Source organism: Macrotis lagotis, chromosome 1, assembly GCF_037893015.1.
Source record: "Macrotis lagotis isolate mMagLag1 chromosome 1, bilby.v1.9.chrom.fasta, whole genome shotgun sequence".
Taxonomy (NCBI): domain Eukaryota; kingdom Metazoa; phylum Chordata; class Mammalia; order Peramelemorphia; family Peramelidae; genus Macrotis; species Macrotis lagotis.
In genome coordinates, this window is record NC_133658.1 from 218,972,917 (window position 1) to 218,991,665 (window position 18,749).

Here is an 18,749-nt window from a genome sequence, read left to right on the forward strand (position 1 = left end):
ATAAATACAAACACTATAGGATCCATACCTTTATGGAACTTTTATTAGACCATTTTAGTGACGAGACTGTGACTAAGGCATAGATTTCTTTACTTCTTCATCCAGCTCTTTTTTCTACTGTCCTGAATAGAATTGAACTTAATAAGAAGTTAGGTCCTTACCTGACACCAAATAAGCTTCTTCCACAGCTGCTCAAATTGTTTTAGATCAAGACGTCCATTGACCTTAACCTATGCCAGAAGAGGAGTTAAGGTCAATTCTCTCCAGTTTGCTAATGAGCAGGGAGACTGATCATAGTCTTTCCATCAGTGGGACTATGCTTCAGTCACAAGCCAAATAACTAACAACAATCAAACAATCCAGATCATCATGAATCAGTTAAATTTCAGTTGGACTGAATGTCTACTTCCTAAAATAAACCTGGCGTAGAGAAATATAAGAGAAATACAAGAACTAGGGATTTGGCTGATGGAGAAAGTCCCAGAGTCTTCAGCAGATGAAAAAAGACCAATAGATTGTCTTCCATGATTTGGGAAGTTTTTTTTTTTGATGACTATCAGTAATATTTATTAAACACATTAGAACTGAGATGGAGAAACATTTATCCACTCTGATTTTTTTTGTATTGATAAAGCCTGAGATAGAAAGCATTTTCCAAAAGCCTTGCATAAATATAAGCTACTATCTACTTAATAAACTTTATTTGATGATTTCCTCAGCTACCTTCATACATCCTTCTGAACTATGCCTACAGATGAACACTCATTTTTACAATTTTTTTCACTTTTAAAGGTTTAGTTGCACTTTTACATCCATTTGACTTTCCCAAAATTTCAGGAAATACCACATCTCTTCCTTCAAGGATCTTTTTTACCTGCTAAGCAGCTTGAGCAGTGAAAGAAAAAGGAACCAGTAAATGCTCCAGCTGGGCATGAATGAGACTGAAGTCCCAGATCAGCTTGGATCTGGATAATGAGATCATTATCATCCCTTCCTGTTTCACCAATGCAGCTGCTTCTTAAGACAGCCATGATTCTCTCATGGCAATCCTGGTGGTAAAAAAAAGGTCATGGTCATACATGTTCCACTTGACTAGGCAAAATCGAGTCTTTCTTATGTAGTTAGGGAGGTCATTGAGAGGTCATTTCAGAGTTTCAAAGCAAGAAGTGTTTTTTTCTATGTTTACTCACTCTCTGCTAGTGCCTTTATCAAATAAAACATTTCATATTTGATGATCAGAATGGGTCACATTATCCAATAGTCTGGACAGCAACCTGTGGGTGAAATAAGCCATCTCAGAGAGAAATTTGAGAGATGAGGACTGGTGAAAAAGATTGGCAGTTTTTTGCATATTTCCAGCATTCACAGATTTTTTTCTAAAGCTGCCTGCCTGCCCTCTAGAGGTAGTGGGCTTGCTTCTGGCCATTTTTATTCATTTGTCAGAGATCTGTAATGTCCTAGTCATGTGGCAGAACCATTCCAAGCCACAGCAGAAGTATTGGGAGAGACAGAAGACTGATTTATGTTTTCATCAAAAAGCCCTCTTGTTCTACAATGACCAGCAATGCATTTCCAATGGAGTCTTATTAACAGTTGGAGGGTGGTTCGATCTATCTCACTTGAAAAGGTACAGTCAAATGAACAGGAGCGCACATCCATGCACACACACACACACACACACACACACACACACACACACAAAGGATGAACAGCTTCTAGGGCAGATACCAAGGAAATTTTGCAGAGGAGCTGGTTTCCACTTTGTTTCCCCTCCCCCCCTTCCCCTTCTGTTTCTCTGTCTCTGTCTCTGCCCCTGTTCTCTCTCTCTCTCTCTCTCTCTCTCTGTTGATCTGAAAGGTAGAGGGGATACTGAATAGGAAATTTGTTGAGCAATGATTGAACTTTTCTCAGGATAAAAGGAGTAAAAGAATGCTGGCCAAGGAAGGTTCAGGAAGGCAGCTTCTCTTTTTCACTTATGTAAATATACTTTCAGTAAAGGCCCCAATATACAGTGGAAAAAGTGACTCAGGTCACAGGACCCAAGTTCAAGTCCTACCCCAAACACTTGCTATGTGATTTTGGGAGTCTCTTTACCTCTATGGGTCTTTCTTTTCCTCATCTGTAAACTATAGCTTTAGACTAAGGTCTCTGATGTCCCCTTCTACCTAAAAGTAGACAATTTTTTTGAGTTAATCTAAAAGCTTAGTGTGATGTCAATGTATTATATCCCTCAGGGATCTTTACATTTTAAGCCCTATATGTAGTTATAGAATATAATAATAATTATATATTACATATTATAATTATATAATATTATATATAATATATACTATATAATATTATATATTATAATAATTCCTCATCCACTGTATGACAAATTTCAGACCTTTGTTCTTTTGTTTTCAGCTGACTCCTATACCCACCTATGTAAATCTATATTTCTACTCCTATCTGCTCCAACTGCTGAAGAAGCATCTGCATTATAATGTCCCTCTCCCTTCAGCTCATGGCTATTAGATCTAAAGCTGGAAGGGAATTCAGAGACTGCCTGATTCAAAGATCTCATTTTAAAGGTGAGGAAATTGAGACCCAGGAAAGTCAAATGACTTCTAGAACATGCAGGTGGTATATTGAAAGCAGCATTTGGAACCCAAATTCTCTAAAAGCAGACACAGGGTAATTTTCACTTCATTTATTGTGCTTTCAATTCAGTATGTTTAAAATCAATCATTATTTTTACCTCTACAACTAACTTCAGCTCCTTACTCTCAATAGTTGGGGATAAACTCAACATATTAGGTCCTAGAGAGCCTTGGAGGACTAAATAGTGGCAATTCATTCTTCATATGAGTCCTTAGGCTACTGAATATGGAGATATGGAATTAGCCCTGAATTTCTCACACCCAGCTCCTTTGGGGATCTCAAAATGGTATACTTAGACATATATGATAGAAATAGCTTTAGAGTGAGGTTAAATGATAGAAAAAAAGAGATGGCACAAAGGATACATCCATCAGAGCTAAAATACTCCGGCACTCATCAAAGGTGAACTTTCTCTGTTTATCTGAGGAAAGGAAAAGGACAAAATGGTGAGAAAATAGGAAGGAATGGTAATATTTGCCAGGGTATAGTAGGTGATGTTCCAACCAGGCAAATGTATCTTACTTTTAAGGAATTCTTTGTTGAGCAGATTTTGTAGCTGGGAAGCATTAATATCGGGGTCCTAAGGCAAAAAAAGAGAAAAGAGTTGGAATAATAATATCAATGATTATTAAAAATAGCATCTGTCTTACACCTAGCACCTGACTTGCTATAGAAGAGCCCAGTATTTATTCCAAGGAACTAATTCACATGGAACATAGAATTCTCAAGACCTAAACTAAGCCTCATTTCCATCAAACAGTCTTTTCTAGCCATAGGAATTACAGTTTCCTGCGAACCTTTGTTTTCAAAGTACTTACTAGATCTAGTATTGGTTCGGCACTTAATACTATCTTTTATTATTATACCTCTTTTGACTTTTAGTTCATCATTTAAATTTTAAGCAATAAACATTTTAAAACATCTCTTCTGTGCCAAGTACTTGCTGAATTCTGAAGATTTAAAGACAAATTTAAAAATGTCCCTGACCTCAAAGAATTTGCATTCTTCTGGAGTGGTAAGAAGTGTACAAATGAGTAAAATACATTAATTTTAAGAGGAAAGGAGTTTAAAACAAGAGCTCAGGGAGGGGATACACCATAAAGGAGCCATATCCTATATTGTTTTGTAGTTTCCATAGTATTTAGTGCAGTGCTAGAATACATTAAAAACATCTTGATGATTACTCTAGCTTTTCCATTCTAGAAATTAGAAAATTCAAGGCCTTAAAAAAGGACAAAAGCTAACTCTGAATGTGTCTCTCTCAGACCACTCACTGTTCTATCCCTTAGCAAAGAACAATGATCTATGAAATCATGAAAGCCAGTGTTATCCTGCCCTGACTCACCTAGCAACTAGAAAGGAAAAGGGAACAAACCCAAGAGGAGAATACCAGCACCCAAATCCTGATTAATCTATGGCTATCCCTTTTCAGGGAGACTTGAATTATTATTAAAGGGAACTAGAATTGGTCTCTAGTAAATTTGTGTCAGATTGTTTTCTTGTTGCTTGTCTATCTTGCCTTTGGCATGTTGCTTCTTACTCTTGGGGTACAAAAGTAAAGAATGTCATACAGATCTCTGACACTGTGTGAGTTTAGGCATATCATTTAAGCTCATTGGGACTCAGTTTCTTTGATTGTAAAATGAGGAGGCCATGAACTAGCTGTCCTTGAGGATCCCTCTCTTTGTCTATCTTCCTTTTTTCCTTAAGTGCCAAGCATGCCTGTTAGCTACCTTAGCAACAGAACTAGTAGTATTAAACTTAATTAGTCAGGACCTTGGACAGATAAAATCAAGGTATGGTCTTTTCTGGGCTCCAAAAGCCATGAAATGGAAGACAGGCATGTTGCTGGCTGTTATTAGACAAATTGAAATTGTGGAACCTTTTGGCAGATTCATTTGTTCATTTACATTAATTTAGTCCCAGGTTACCCTCCAGGGCACAGGCCTTTCTCAAATACATTTTGACATCCCTGAGGGACTTCCTTGATATAGGCATCTCTCTGTGTGTTTCTCTTTGTACCCTGGCCCTTGAAAAGGTAATCAGAGAAGCTTAGCATTTTCCTTTCTCTGGACATTTGCATATTATAACTATGCTTGATACCTCCCTAATGGTTGGAAGGGGGATCAGTCTTTTGGTATAGGTGATAAACTTGAGGCATCTAGGCTTTATTTCTGAGAATGTAACTGTCTGCCTCAAAGGGCTTTGTTTCTGAGGTATCGAAATGTGACATACCCTTGTACCCACTCCTTCCACCTTGTCAAAAACAATTTTCAGGAAAGTATCTGAGATTTGTACTTTAGTGTAACCTTTTGTCAGTGTGTTATCTCCCCCAGGAGTCTGTATTCCAACACCTTTAAATATCTAATGAAAGATTTTGTCCTCTTCAAGGAAATTCAGTTATACATTTTCTAGGTTTTAATTATAACCTGTTCCATATGAATCCTTAATCTTTATTTCTAATCATATTGCTTTCTGAGCTTCTGTTTCACATCTCTAACTGATTACTAAGCATTTGTATTTGAACATCCCAATCTCACCTTATATCTAACATGGGTAAAACTAACTTCATTATCTTTCCCCACAAACAAACTGCCCATCCTGATTTCTTTGTGTTGACCAATGCATTGAATACATCTTTTGTGGAGAATATATAAAGATCACAAAAGATGACAATGTTTTTCAATTTTGATCGATGATAGACTCATCCTTACCAGTGAGGGAATGCATTCATTGAAATATTATTATTATTCAGTCATTTTTCAGTCATGTCTGGCTTTTCATGATTGGGTGTTTTATTGGCAAATATACCCTAGGGCTTTGCTATTTCCTTCTCTAGCTCATCAGATGAGGAACTGAGGCAAAAAAAGTTAAATGACTTGCCTATGTTCACACACAGTTAGAAAGTGTCTGAGACCAGATCGGAACTCAGGAAGACAAGTCTTCCTGACTCCAGATCCCTATACTACCCCTGCATCATCTAACTGCCCCAGTTTGAAAGCTTACTATCAGTCTTCTTGGCTAAATGAATTAAAACCATTCTCAATTCATCATTATTTGTATCCTTCAACAAAAATTTAGTCAAAACAACTATGTTTTTTCTTTTTAGTATCTGTCTTACTTTCCTTCCTTTCTATTCCAATTACTCTCTTTTTATCTGAATGCCAGACAACCAAAATCTCACAATCCCTGTTTTCCTCTGCTCCAATTCATCCAACCTATCACAATGAAATCAATGTTCCCAAAATATCACTTTGCATATATTATGGCAAAAATTTTCAATGAATTCTCATTGATTTCAGAATAAAATTCATTTAAAATTTGACATTCAAGGCTCTTCATAATCTGACCATTCTCTACCTACATTTCCAATGTTATCTCCAACTGCCCTTAATTTAATTGGCTCTCTCACGAACTATTTACTCTTCCAAATAGGACTTAGTCATTATTCTCTGAATATGACATCCACATTTCTTCATTCTGGGTAGATTCCCACTGACCATTTTCTATGCTTTTAAAATTCTTAACTGATCTCTATACAGAGTAGGTATCTGACAAATATTTTCCACTTCATATTGTACCCTTGAAGTCCCATCTTCTCTATGAAATGTCTCACTTCCAACAGAAATATTCATTGTGTCTGCCACTCACTGAACAATTAACAGATTTTGTTTTGTTAGCTTTCTTCATATGTCTATCTTATCTTCTCAACCAAATAAACAGGCTCCTTGAGTCAGGAATATTGTGCCTGTTCCCAGCAACCAACATTTAAAAATTATGATGATGAATAAAGGACACCACCACATCTTCTCAATACCACAAATGCTCAATCTTGGTCCAGAAACTGAATTACATTCAAATGAATTCTATAAATAATTTCTATTACTATTTCCAAGGCATCTTCTATAAGATAGGGACTCTGGTAGATTAAGAAGAAAGACAAAGAGACTGGAGTGGTTTGCCATTTCCTTTTTTTGTATATAGAAAGGCAAAAACAAAACAATTCCTGACTTCAAAGAGATTGTAGAAATATATATATATATGCATATATATATACATATAAATATGTAAACAAAAAGTAAAAGCAACTCAATAAAAAGTAATTTTAAGAGGAAGAGAATGTTATTGCATGGAAGGATCCAGAGAGACTTTCTGTAGGAAATGGTGAACTGTGTTTTGATAGAAGCTAGGTGAACCATGAGGCAGATGTGAGGAGGGAGTGATTCTAACCATGATGGACCACTTGTGATAAGGTTAGGGGTAGAGAAGGGATAGGGTATTATAAATGTGAAATTCCTACAAATCAATCTATATGGAATGAAAGGACAAGAAGTGGAGTAGTATGAACCAAAAAGATCAGGTAAGAGTGCTTTCAATGTCTGATTAAGGTAGTTATTTCTTATTTGAGAGGCAATGGGAGATCATGGAGTACACTTAAAAATATTAAGGTGCATTACTTAGGGTACATTACTGTGTGTAGCAGAACCCTAGGGTGCCACAATAAACACTTGATGGGATGACATGAGATATTTAAAATCTTCCATTTAACTACTTAATAAATGGAAACTATTTCTTTAGTCTAGGAGTACTGTGAAAAAAAATCACTGCAACACTAAGGGCACTGTGAACTGAGAAAGTCTCGGAACTTTGTCCTAAGTATTTTAAAGTTCAGACTTTTCATTGGAATTAGTATTCTTTCCCCTTACTTAGACTTAGTAAGTTTCTATTAGACTCTGATTATATGATGGAGCTGTATGAGATTGACACAGTTATTTGGAGTAAGTTAGAGGCTTAGAATAGGCATCTTTTAGGAGGTGGAATTAAAATGTGCTAGGCTGTGCAAAGCAACATAAAAGAAGCCATTTCAGGGAAACCAGGGCAGATAATTCTTCTGCTTAGAAAGTTATTGATTTCAATACCATGTCTGTTGTTTTAGCAAAGGTACAGGAACATTCCCTGAAGGGTAGAGAAAATTAGCTGTCCTGTTCACATGCTTAACTGAATAAAACATACCAGTCTCTTATCAAATGGAAGTTCTACTAGGATATGGGATAGAAGCACCTAAGAAATGAGTGAGATTTAAATACCTTATGATCCCTAAATACTCAGGAATGGGAGGCAGTGTGGAATAGGGGACAAAACCCTGGGGCTTGGAGTAAAACAAACAAACAATCAAATTAGCATACAAAGACCCAGGTTCAAATTGTGTTTGAGAGATTTATTAGTTCAATGACTCTGGACAAGTCACTTAAACTCATTTTTGGTTTCTATACCTGTAAAATAGGGATAAAAGTATTTACCTCACAAGAGTATTGTGAAGGTCAAATGAAATAGTGAGTCTAAAATACTTTATTATATAAATGTAGACTTATCTATAAACAGTGTATTGGCCAGGTATAAGCATGGGCTTTGTGTAATAGGTTAAAAATAAAGGATATCTGGCCTTCATTCAAATATGGTTATTGTTGTTCTCATTCTTAGCCTAATCAACATATACCATTGGATCATAAAGTAAGGAAGAAACATATATACATATATATGTGTATATTATTTTGCTATGATTTTTTGTTCACTTGTGTCCAACTCTTCATGACCCTGTGAACTGTATTGTCTATGGAGTTTTCTTTACAAAGATACTGGAGTGATTTGCCATTTCCTTCTTCAGTGGGTTAAGGAAACAGAAGTTAAATGACTTGCTCAGGATCACACAGCTAGTAAGTGTCTGAGGCCAAATTTGAACTGACAATCTATCCACTGTGCAACCTAGCTGCCTCTATATACATGTACATACCTATACACACACACACACACACACACACACATATATATATATTCAAGAAGAAACATGTGTGTATAAAGTAATTTCAAGAAGGAGAGAATGATAGGGAGTCATCTGGATAGTTAGGGAGAACATTCTATAGTTAAAAGGAATCTCAGAGGTACTTTGCATGTCCATCCCATTTTTAAAGGTCCAGAGAGATTAAGTGATATACCCCCAAATCACAAAGATAAAACTAACTCCAGGAACAAGACACCCTCCAACTGTGATATACTGCAGCCCCAAACTGGTGAATTATATGATCAAATGAGTCATAATAAGCATTTACATTTCTCTAGCATTTTCTATAGCATTATACAAAGCCTTTTCCTTCACAATAACCCTGTGGGTTATGCAAGAATTATTATCTCCATGTTACAGATTAGGAAATCGAGTCTTAGAAAGACTTGTCCAAGGATGCACAACTAGTAAATGACAAAGGTCAGGAGTGAGTACAAGATTTCTGATTTTTAGTTCAATTCTTGCTTTCTAGCCCGCACAACATATTATTTTTTTAAAAGAACAACAGGGAAAGCTATTAACGTGTATGCACAACTACATGAACACATGCTTCAGTTTAAGCCCTTATGTAAATTATGGGCAGTAATTAGAGAAGATTCCCTTAACAGCTGCTAGAGTGGATCTCCCTTGACTCACACCCCACCCCCATCACATAGTGGAAGGGAGAAAGCAGCTTTTCTGTCTGGTTGAACACAGATGTTCTCATCAGTTTCCTGCTGGGGCAAACCCTGCCTTGCAACAGGCCTGTACACCCCATGAAAGTTCCATTATTCACCATAGGGGAGGGTCTGAGAACAGGGAGATAGGGGAAGGTTGTCATGAAAGTTCAGGTGAACCCTTGGGAAGAGAATCTACTTTAAATGAATTTGTTCTCTATGCTCTAATTGTCTAGTGTTAAGTTTGAAAGAAATATATGGCAGCACTGAGGGAGGGGTCATGGGATATTGTGCAATTAAATCAAGAGGTATAAGATTATTCCTGTGGAGGTAGGTGAAAATGACATGTTAGAAAGAAGTTCATCATTAATACTTAGAAGGTATGCATTAGCTCTGTATTAGGTTTTATAAGATATATCATGAAATGGTGTTTAAAGTTACCTGTCCTTTAAAACAAAGGATCATGGTAAACTAGTAGGGTTCTACCTCAACTAATTCAATCAATGAATCAGATGTGATAAAATTTAAATACATAAAGATAATATGTACCCTTTGATCTCTATTTTACTGGATCAAGAAAGGAAGCAATTTGACTGGTTGAGAGAATCAGTCAAAATTATGGGGACCATGTATAAAATAGCAGTCTGGTCACCAAAGAATCAGTCCCAAAAGGGTCCAGTAGAATGATGGAAGATTTCAACTTTGGAACTGAGAATTCCAGTTGAAGACAAACCCTTGAAGGGGAACTCCTCTTTTTGTAGTGAGGCAGGCAGAGTTCCTCCCTATCTATCATTTTTCCTTATCTTTTTCTTTAATAGGAAAGAATGCATTTAGTCTGTAGAAGGAAGAGGCATGTCAAGTACAAATACAGATAAAGAAAGATGCAGAAAAATAGTTGTGGCTACCTGAGGGAGGAAGTAACTTCAAAGCATATGATCCCTTGTTCTGATAAAGATCACTAGCTTTGGACTCAAGAAGGACTTAGAGTAACTAGGCAATTTGAGTTTATTCTCTAGCCATACATATTCTATACATACACACATACATACCTCACTACCATTATACTTTAAGTTTAAGACAGTCTTCCTGTGAATTCTTTTTGTTTTTGTGGGATAGGAGATGAAGTATTTGGGGAAGAAATGCTTTGTAATAGCTGTTTTTACAAGGTGGTAACCTTAGCAATATAAAAGTTTTGGTGGATAATCAATGGAAAGCACACTGGTTGGGGCTCAGGAATGGTGGTACTAGGAAGCTCAACTCCTTAGGATCACAAGGGAAAGTATTAAATAAGCCACCTACTGGGCACTCAGATCACCAATGATAGTAGAGTTGAGGAAATGTTCCTTGGTGGGATACTACAATGGGATGATAACTGGAAGAAATATTTAGAGTTATTCCATTCCAACTTCTTACTATTTATAAGCAAAGAAACCAAGGAGCAGAAATTTAAAATGATTTGTCCAAGGTTCCAAGAAGAATCTTCCTTCAGGAAGCCTTCCTGATTCATACATTCAGATATGATTTCTACTCACAGAGGAGGACCTTGTTTATCCTTTTCTTATGGAACATTTTGCCTTGCATTATGATCATTTGCATACTTGCCATATTATCTTCATACCCTCTTGTTAAACTTGTTAAACTGTGAATTCTTTGAAGACAGTGGCTGCACTTTATTCAATTTCTCATTCTCTCTTATGCACAACCCTGTATGTTTTACATAATTTGTGCCTATAAATAATGATTTAATTGAAGCACACTTCAATAATGACTGTAAAGGAAAGCGGATCATGAGTACTAGTTCTGTTGTTTTCAGTAATTCAAAATCTGACTACAGGGTTCAGCAAACCTAAACCTGATGGGAGTTGAACTTATTGGGAGGAAGAAGAGGGACATTATTGTTCTTGGGAATGCCTAATATCATCTTAGTCATCTGACTTGAATTTCTAACAAACATTAAAAAGCAAGATATACTATTTTATCTACTTACGGAACACTGGATTTTATTTTCACTGTTAATTCTCTTTGCTTTCCTGTGGGATCAGACTCTGAAGACTTGCTCTTAGTTCCTTACTCTTAACCTCCCACCTTTAGAGTCAAGCTCATGTTGGGTTTGAGCACAGTAGAACTTAGTTTCCCCCAGCAGTCTGCTGGCCAATTATCTATGACTGTTTACATCATTTGCACCTTTTCATATTGATATTATTACTAACTGGAAAGGTCTATCACATGGGACCCTTGGCAGTGATTTTTCTCTCAACTAAGTCAAGGAGTGCTTTATAACAGTTTATTAAACCATTAAGAGCATCTCCTCTGAACGAATGCAACTTGGCGAGCAGAGTAGGAATCAATTACTCAAACACTGAGTGATGAAGGTACTTTCCAAAGCCAGCCAGCTTGAACTGGAAATGTTTCCAATCAAGGGGAAAAAGATTTCAAGGGTTACTGTTAATTGCTTGTTTTTTTAAAGTAATTATCCCATCCTATACCAAGTCATCCATTCAATTCCAGGGGAAACCTACTGATGAGATGCCATTTCTCTGCAGCATTTGGCAGCCAGATCAATGTTGGAAAAGAGTCTCTTGAGGGAGGATTATAAAACTATGCTGCCAAAGTTATATTTTTTTCTTTAAGCACTGATAGGAGTCCAAGAGATTTCTTTTCTGTGACGTTCCCCCGGTTGTCATTTAGTGGAACTTTGAATTCAAGATACTATACCTGTTGGGCATATCTGTTGAAAATGTTCTCATGATTCTGGAATTCTGGAAGATTCTCCTAGTTGAATGAATGAAAAAATTTTTTATTATATACTTACTATGTGCTGGGTTAAGTGCTGGTGCTTATGTAAAGGGATACCAACACAAAGAGAGACAGTCCCTACTCTCAAGTAGCTTATATGCTTTAAGAAAAAAAACTGGGGAATTAGGATCATAGATTAAGAGATGGAAGGGATCTTAGAAATAGTTTTGTTTAATCCTCTAATTGTTCAGTTGAGAAAACTGAGGCCTGGAGGTGTTAAATGACTTGTTCAAATAGCACGGGTTGTAAGCAATAGAACCTGAATTGGAAGTCTGGTCCCTTCGACTTTGAGTATGTGCACTTTTCCTACAGTCCCAAATGAACTTTCACTGTGCATAAATAAAAACCCATGCATGGTTCTGAGTCAGAAGTCTTGCCTGGCAGTTTACTTTCTTATCCATTGCTACTGATGTTCCTCAGTATTGTGCATCAATATCATGACAGCATTCTTGCTTGGGTTCTGGTTAGTGGGTGATACTCTTGAGATTTCCCAGTTACCCATGGAGCAAAACAAGGCTGTGTCGTTGCTCCCATGCTTTTTAGTACAATGTTCTTAGCCATATTATCAAAACCTTCAATGAGGTTGACTTCATCATCAAGGTCAGCTATTACACTGTTGGTAAATTCTTCAATTTGAAAAGGCTGCAAACCAAGATCAAAGTGGAGGGAGTATTGGTACATGATTTTCTAACTGCACATGATTGTGCATTCAATGCAGCCTCTGAACCTGAGATGCAACAAGGTATTGATCAATTCTCTGCTGCTTGTGCTAACATTGGCCTAACAATTAACATCAAGAAAACACAGGTACTGTATGACCCAGTACCACACCATTTGTATGTGTTTTGAATACTGTGGAATAAGTTCACTTACCTTGGCAATATACTTTCCAGGTAGGTATACATTGATAATGAGGTTGACACTTACATTACCAAAGCTAACTCAGTGTTTAGAAGGCTCCAAAGAAAGTATGGGAGAGAAGAGGTATGTGACTACCAGACTGAAGGCTGAAGGTCTACAGACCTTCATTGCCTATATGCCTGTGAAACGTGGACAGTCTATCAGCACCATGCTAGGAAACTAAATTGCTTCCATTTAAATTGTCTTAGGAAGATTCTGAAGATCACCTGGTAGGAGAAGATACCAGATATTGAGGTCCTTTTACAAGCTAAACTGCCAAGCATTCAAATATCACTACAGAGAGCACACCTACAAAGGGCTGGTCATATTGTTCAAATGTCAAACATTCTTGCCCCAAACACTATTTTGTAGAGAACAAACAGGGCAAGACTTTAAAGGAAGTCAGAAGAAGTGATACAGGGGCATTTCTCACTTAAGAATTTCAGGATTGATTGTGCAGCAAAGGAGACAATGTCACAGAACTTCCCAGCATGGCATGCCCTCATTAGAGAGGGTGTGCAGAATTGAAGCAGCTCAAAGATGCCTAAATCTAGTGTACCCACCACAGGCCTTCACATGGACTATTTGTGCTCATCCTGTGGTAAAGCATTTTGAGCTCATATTGATCTCATCAGGCACAGTTGGACACACTGTATCTTATCTCTAACATAGTGATTTTACTTTGATCTTCTTTGATAAAGAAGAACAAGAACCATAACCAACCAACCAACCAACCAACCAATCAACTAACCAACCAACCAACAATCTACTGTTACAGATAGGGAAACTGAGATTCAGGGAAGAAAAAGGACTAGTTTTAGGCTATAAAGGTTTATGATTGAATCTCATCCTTGCTCCACTCTTGCCAACCATCTATTCCAAGGTTCTGTCATCCATCTCCTCTTTGTTTTCTTCTTTCCTTTCATACTCTCACTTGTTCTCATGCCCTCACTATCTCTTCTATTAAGATGACTGAATAGTGTATCCAAAATGGAGACTATTATCTTTCCCTCAAACCCACTTATCTTTATTATGTTACTATTTCAAAACCTTGATGTCACTTTTTAACTTTTCTTGATTTCCCACTCCTCACATCTAATGAGTAGCCAAGTTCTATCAATTCTTCTATCATAGGACCTCTCACATTTCTCTTTTCCTTTATTTCTATGACTACATGGGAATGCATGTAGGGTATTCTTCCTCTATTCCTCTGCCTGACAATTATTCTGCAAGCATCAATGTAATCATATTAGTCCTCTGTTCAAAAATATTTCACCTGTTATTACCTTCCAAATAAATTTCAAACTTCTTTGTCTGGCATGCAAAGCCCACTAAATTTTGTGACATCCTAACTTTCCAGCCTTATCTACTGCTATTTTTCTCTAACTACACTTTGCTCCAGCCAATTTGGGCTATTCCTCATACTTGTTCTATGCTTTTCCACCTCCATTCTTTTCCTCATAATATTCCTTCTTTCTCTCTCTATTTCAATTGCTTCCCTTTCCCTACTTTATGAAGTATTAGCTTTCCTTTAAGGCACAGAATAAATGCCACCTTCTGTACAAAGCCTTCTTCCTGCTCCACCTCACCCTACTTAGCTCTTATATAATATTTTATGTTCTTCTCCTTAATGCACTTATTATATTTTTGTGCACAAAACTTATTTTATATACATATCATTTTTAAATTTCCTTTACTACTTTAAACTCCCTGAAGGCAGGAATTATGGTCTTATTTCTACTTTTTAATCTCCCTCAAGATCTTGCACAGTGCTCTGTAGATAGCAGATGTTTAATAAATGGTGGTTGAATTAAACTGAATCAGATGCCATCAGTAGCTCATTGTAGCCTCTCAAATTATCATAGGTAGCAGTAAGGAGATTGAAGGAAAATAAACATAAGCTTCTGGAAATCAAAGTGATGTCCAGTGATCTCTTAACTCTGGCCCCACTGCCTACTTACCTTGAGATTCATGAACTTGAAACTTTCCTGTAGATTACTGGAAAATAAGTAAGAGAATAAGTATTCAATTTATTTTATATTAATGGCACATATCTATTTGTTTATTTTCAGTCAATCATACTTGAACTGAGCTCAAAGAGGCTTGGTACTGTTCTTCTCTAGACAACTACCCATGCCTACATGAGGCCAATCAGACCCATGTTTTTATGCTCTTTTCTTATCATAGAAGTCAAGTCCAATCCCCATTTTGCATTTGAAGAAACGGATAGAAAGACTAAGTGACACTAATAACTGGCATTTATAAGGCACTTTAAGTTTGTAAAACATTTTGTAAATATATTTCATTTGCAAATGCTAATCTCACAACAATCCTAGGAGAAAGGTGCTGTTATTTCCTTCCATTTTATAGATGAGAAAGATAGAGGTTCAGTGACCTGAACATATTCACACAACTAGAAAGTATCTGATGCTGGATTTGAACTCAAGTCTTGCTGTCTCCAAGTTGTCCTATAGTTTCCTCTTACATGTCTATGTTAACACAGCTTATTAATGTTTAGTTGAGATTTGAACCAAGGTCTGTCTGACCATAGCACATATTGAAATGTATGAACTGAAGTATCAAAGGTAAAGCAGTTAAAGGAAAATGATATAGGAAAAGAAGCCTGGTTTCTTATGTGTTTTTTATGCCTTATTTAGTGGTTTCTAATGATAAGGTATCAGGCTCTAGAAGAGCTCCTTCCTTTCTCTAGTCCCCCTAATCCAGGGACATGGAATCATGGGAAATTTCTCGGTCTGTTGGGTAGCATGGTTTGTTGTAAGGAAGACATAAATTCAAATCCCAACTCTATCACTTATTAATGATCTGAACATGGGCAATTCTTTGTGTCCTTAGTTCCCGCCTGGCATATAAAAGAACTTAATAGAACCATAGGACCATCAATTTAAAGATGTAAGGGATTTTTCTAGGTCCCAGTTTCTTCTATAAAATGAAGATATTAGATAGTCTCTGAGTTCTCTTCTAGCTTTAGATATATAATCCTATGTATGACTAGATTTTTGATTCTTACCCCATTCTGCCCTTTATGTTACATCATTTATGTTTTTTGCTATTTGCAGGAGATGCAGTGTGGTATAATTGACAGAGAGTTTGCCTTGAGTTAAAAAGGCTTGATTTTGCCTCAGATACCTACCAGCTGGTGATCCCCAAATAAGTCACTTGACCTCTCTGGGTCTTAGTTCCTTCATCTGTAAGACCAGGGATTGGATTTGATGGCTCCTAAAGTCCCTTCCAATTTGAACTCTCTGGTCGTATGAATATTCAGAATCTACTCCCCCATTGACCCATGATAGAACAAAATAACTTCACCTGTTGGCAGTCTGATGTTTCAGGAAGATTTGAAGGAAGATCTTCAATTGTCTGTGAATTGTGGGAACCACTACATAGGTGCCAGGAACTAGGTGGAAACTTTCTGTGTAATTCCATCTGGACATAACATTCTTGCCCTTGATAGGACTTGTAAATTCAAAATATATGGGATTCAGTGGGTTGTGGAGATCATGGAACTGAAGAAAAAAAGGACAAGAGTGAGAACAGACCATCTTCTCTATTCAGGAGACAGTTTTAAGATGTCCCTAGAAGCACCTATGATTCATCAGGGAAAAATAACCATGTCTGAGCAAGCACTGATGATTGAAACAGCCATGAAGTAAGCCAGCTTAGACAATTATTTACTAAAGATAGAACAAATGAACTTAAAGGAAATGTCACCAGAAAACAACTTTGGAGTTTCAATAAATGAATTTCCCATAGCCACTTCCTTTGTACCATCACATCTGCTTTTCAATTGATTTGCTTTCATTCCATCTGCTAATTTTTTGTAATCTACTTACTATTTCCAATGAATGTATTATGTGGAGATACATAATCTCTTCCACCCCACTGGAATAATCTTAGTTTTTAAAAAAAATTAATTTCATGTTCAACTTAAATACAAACAAATAAAAAGAGCATTTCCATCTACACAACACAAAGTAAAAATATGACCCAGTATAAAACTATAAATTTCTATTTCACACTATTTAATTTCTTTGAAAAACAAAGTAATAAATATTACACATTTTTTCAATGTGCTTTTATCTACTTCCTTTTAAGTTTCATTTTGTTCTCTGTTCAGTACTTTTTTGTTTTTTGCTTTTTGGTAAGGCAATGGGATTAAGTGACATATCCAAAGTCACAGAGATAGTAAATATCAAGTGTCTAAGGCAGCATTTGAATTCAGGTTACATATCTACTGTGCTGCCTAGCTAGCCCATGTTGTGTATTTTTTATTTTCTTCTTTCTCTCTCCCCACCTTGCCCCAGAGGAGGTTATCATTAGATACTCTCTCTCTCTCTCTCTCTCTCTCTCTCTCTCTCTCTATATATATATATATATATATATATATGTATATATATATACATATATAATCATGTGTGTCTATATTTTATATATATATATATATAAATATAAAACTATGCTGCATTTATTTCTATTTATCAGTTCTTTCTCTAGATGTAAAGAGCAACTTCCTTTATAGGTCCTTTATAGTTGATTTGAATATTTACAATACTCATAATTACTTAGCCATTCAAAGTTGTTATTAGAACAATATTGCTGCTATAGTGTACAAGGTTCTGCTAGTTCTGTTCATTTCATTTCACTCTTCATTACTTTCTGAAAATCTTTTCATATTTTTCTAAAATCAGTCAGTTCACCTTTTCTTCTAGCACAGTAATATTCCATAATGTTTTTCCTTATCTTTCATCTCTTTGAATCCTCAATGCCATTCATATTGAAGCCTTTGAGTTCTCCTCCTTCCAGCCTCATTTTGTATCTATTTTTGTCCTTGAGATACAATAGAATGTAGTGAATAGACCAACTGGACTCCAAGTCAGGAAGCCTTTGGTTCAACTCTTCTTTCTGACACAGACACTGGCTGTGTGTCCCTAGGGAAAGTATTTATGTTTCTCAGGCAAATTATTACTATTTCCCTTATACATGCTTTGGATAGACTAGTTATACAGTATTGAAGACTTGAGTTCAAATCCTACTTCTGATATTTACTTGTTATACAATCATCACTTTACCATTCTGATCCTCAGTTTTCTTATCTGCAAAATGGGCATAGGTAATTTATAGCAGTGTCCACATAAAATTGTGAGATTCACATGAAATATTGTCTATAAAGCACTTTGCTAAATTAAAAGTACTAGGTAAGCATCAGAAATTACCATAAAATCATATATTTCACAGTTGAAAAAAATCTTCATCAGCCATCAAGTCAAATATACACCCTAAAAGGGATCTCCATTTTAATATACTAAGTAAGTGATTATTCAACTTTTGCTTAAAAATATCACATGAGTGAGAGTAAGACAGTGTGCTCTATTTTTGAATAGATATAATTTTTCAGAAGTTTTTTCTGGCATCAGGCCTAAATTTTCTCGTTGTAACTCCTTCCCATTACTTTTTTCTTTTTCTTTTTTCTTTTTGCAAGGCAATAGGGTTAAGTGGCTTGCCCAAGGCCACACAGCTAGGTGATTATTAAATGCCTGAGGCCAGATTTGAACTCGGGTACTCCTGACTCCAGGGCTGGTGCTTTATTCACTGTGTCACCTAACTGCCTCCCCCTTCCCATTACTCTTAGTGGATATAGTGTAATTTGTTGTTTCATTTAAGGGAAAGTGTTTAGTATCTGTTGCTCTCAGTTTCTATGATTTTATGAAATTTCATAAATTAAAGACCCGAGTTTCATCTATTTATCTCTCCTGGAGCTTATGGGAGGTAGTGCTCTGTTATCCAGGTCAGGTGAACCCTTTGGAAGACAGGCTTTGACATGGGTTGCTTTAACTTCTCATCATCTAGGACTCTGTATCTCTCCTTCAGCCTCCTAGGGCCATGACAGAATTCCTATG

General features: G+C 36.4%; 1 protein-coding gene across 1 annotated transcript in view; it reads right to left on the reverse strand.

Annotated features, from left to right (window-relative positions):
* Nucleotides 1–18,749, reverse strand: part of CAPN13 (calpain 13) — a 117,359-nt gene that overhangs the window by 5,564 nt on the left and 93,046 nt on the right. Inside the window, exons 13-18 of the mRNA XM_074235031.1 lie at nt 16,162–16,358; nt 14,796–14,832; nt 11,854–11,910; nt 3,166–3,223; nt 3,009–3,064; nt 162–230 (exon numbers count right to left, since the gene is read on the reverse strand). Of these exons, the coding sequence (XP_074091132.1) occupies nt 162–230; nt 3,009–3,064; nt 3,166–3,223; nt 11,854–11,910; nt 14,796–14,832; nt 16,162–16,358 (474 nt within the window). The remainder of the gene's footprint in view (nt 1–161; nt 231–3,008; nt 3,065–3,165; nt 3,224–11,853; nt 11,911–14,795; nt 14,833–16,161; nt 16,359–18,749) is intronic.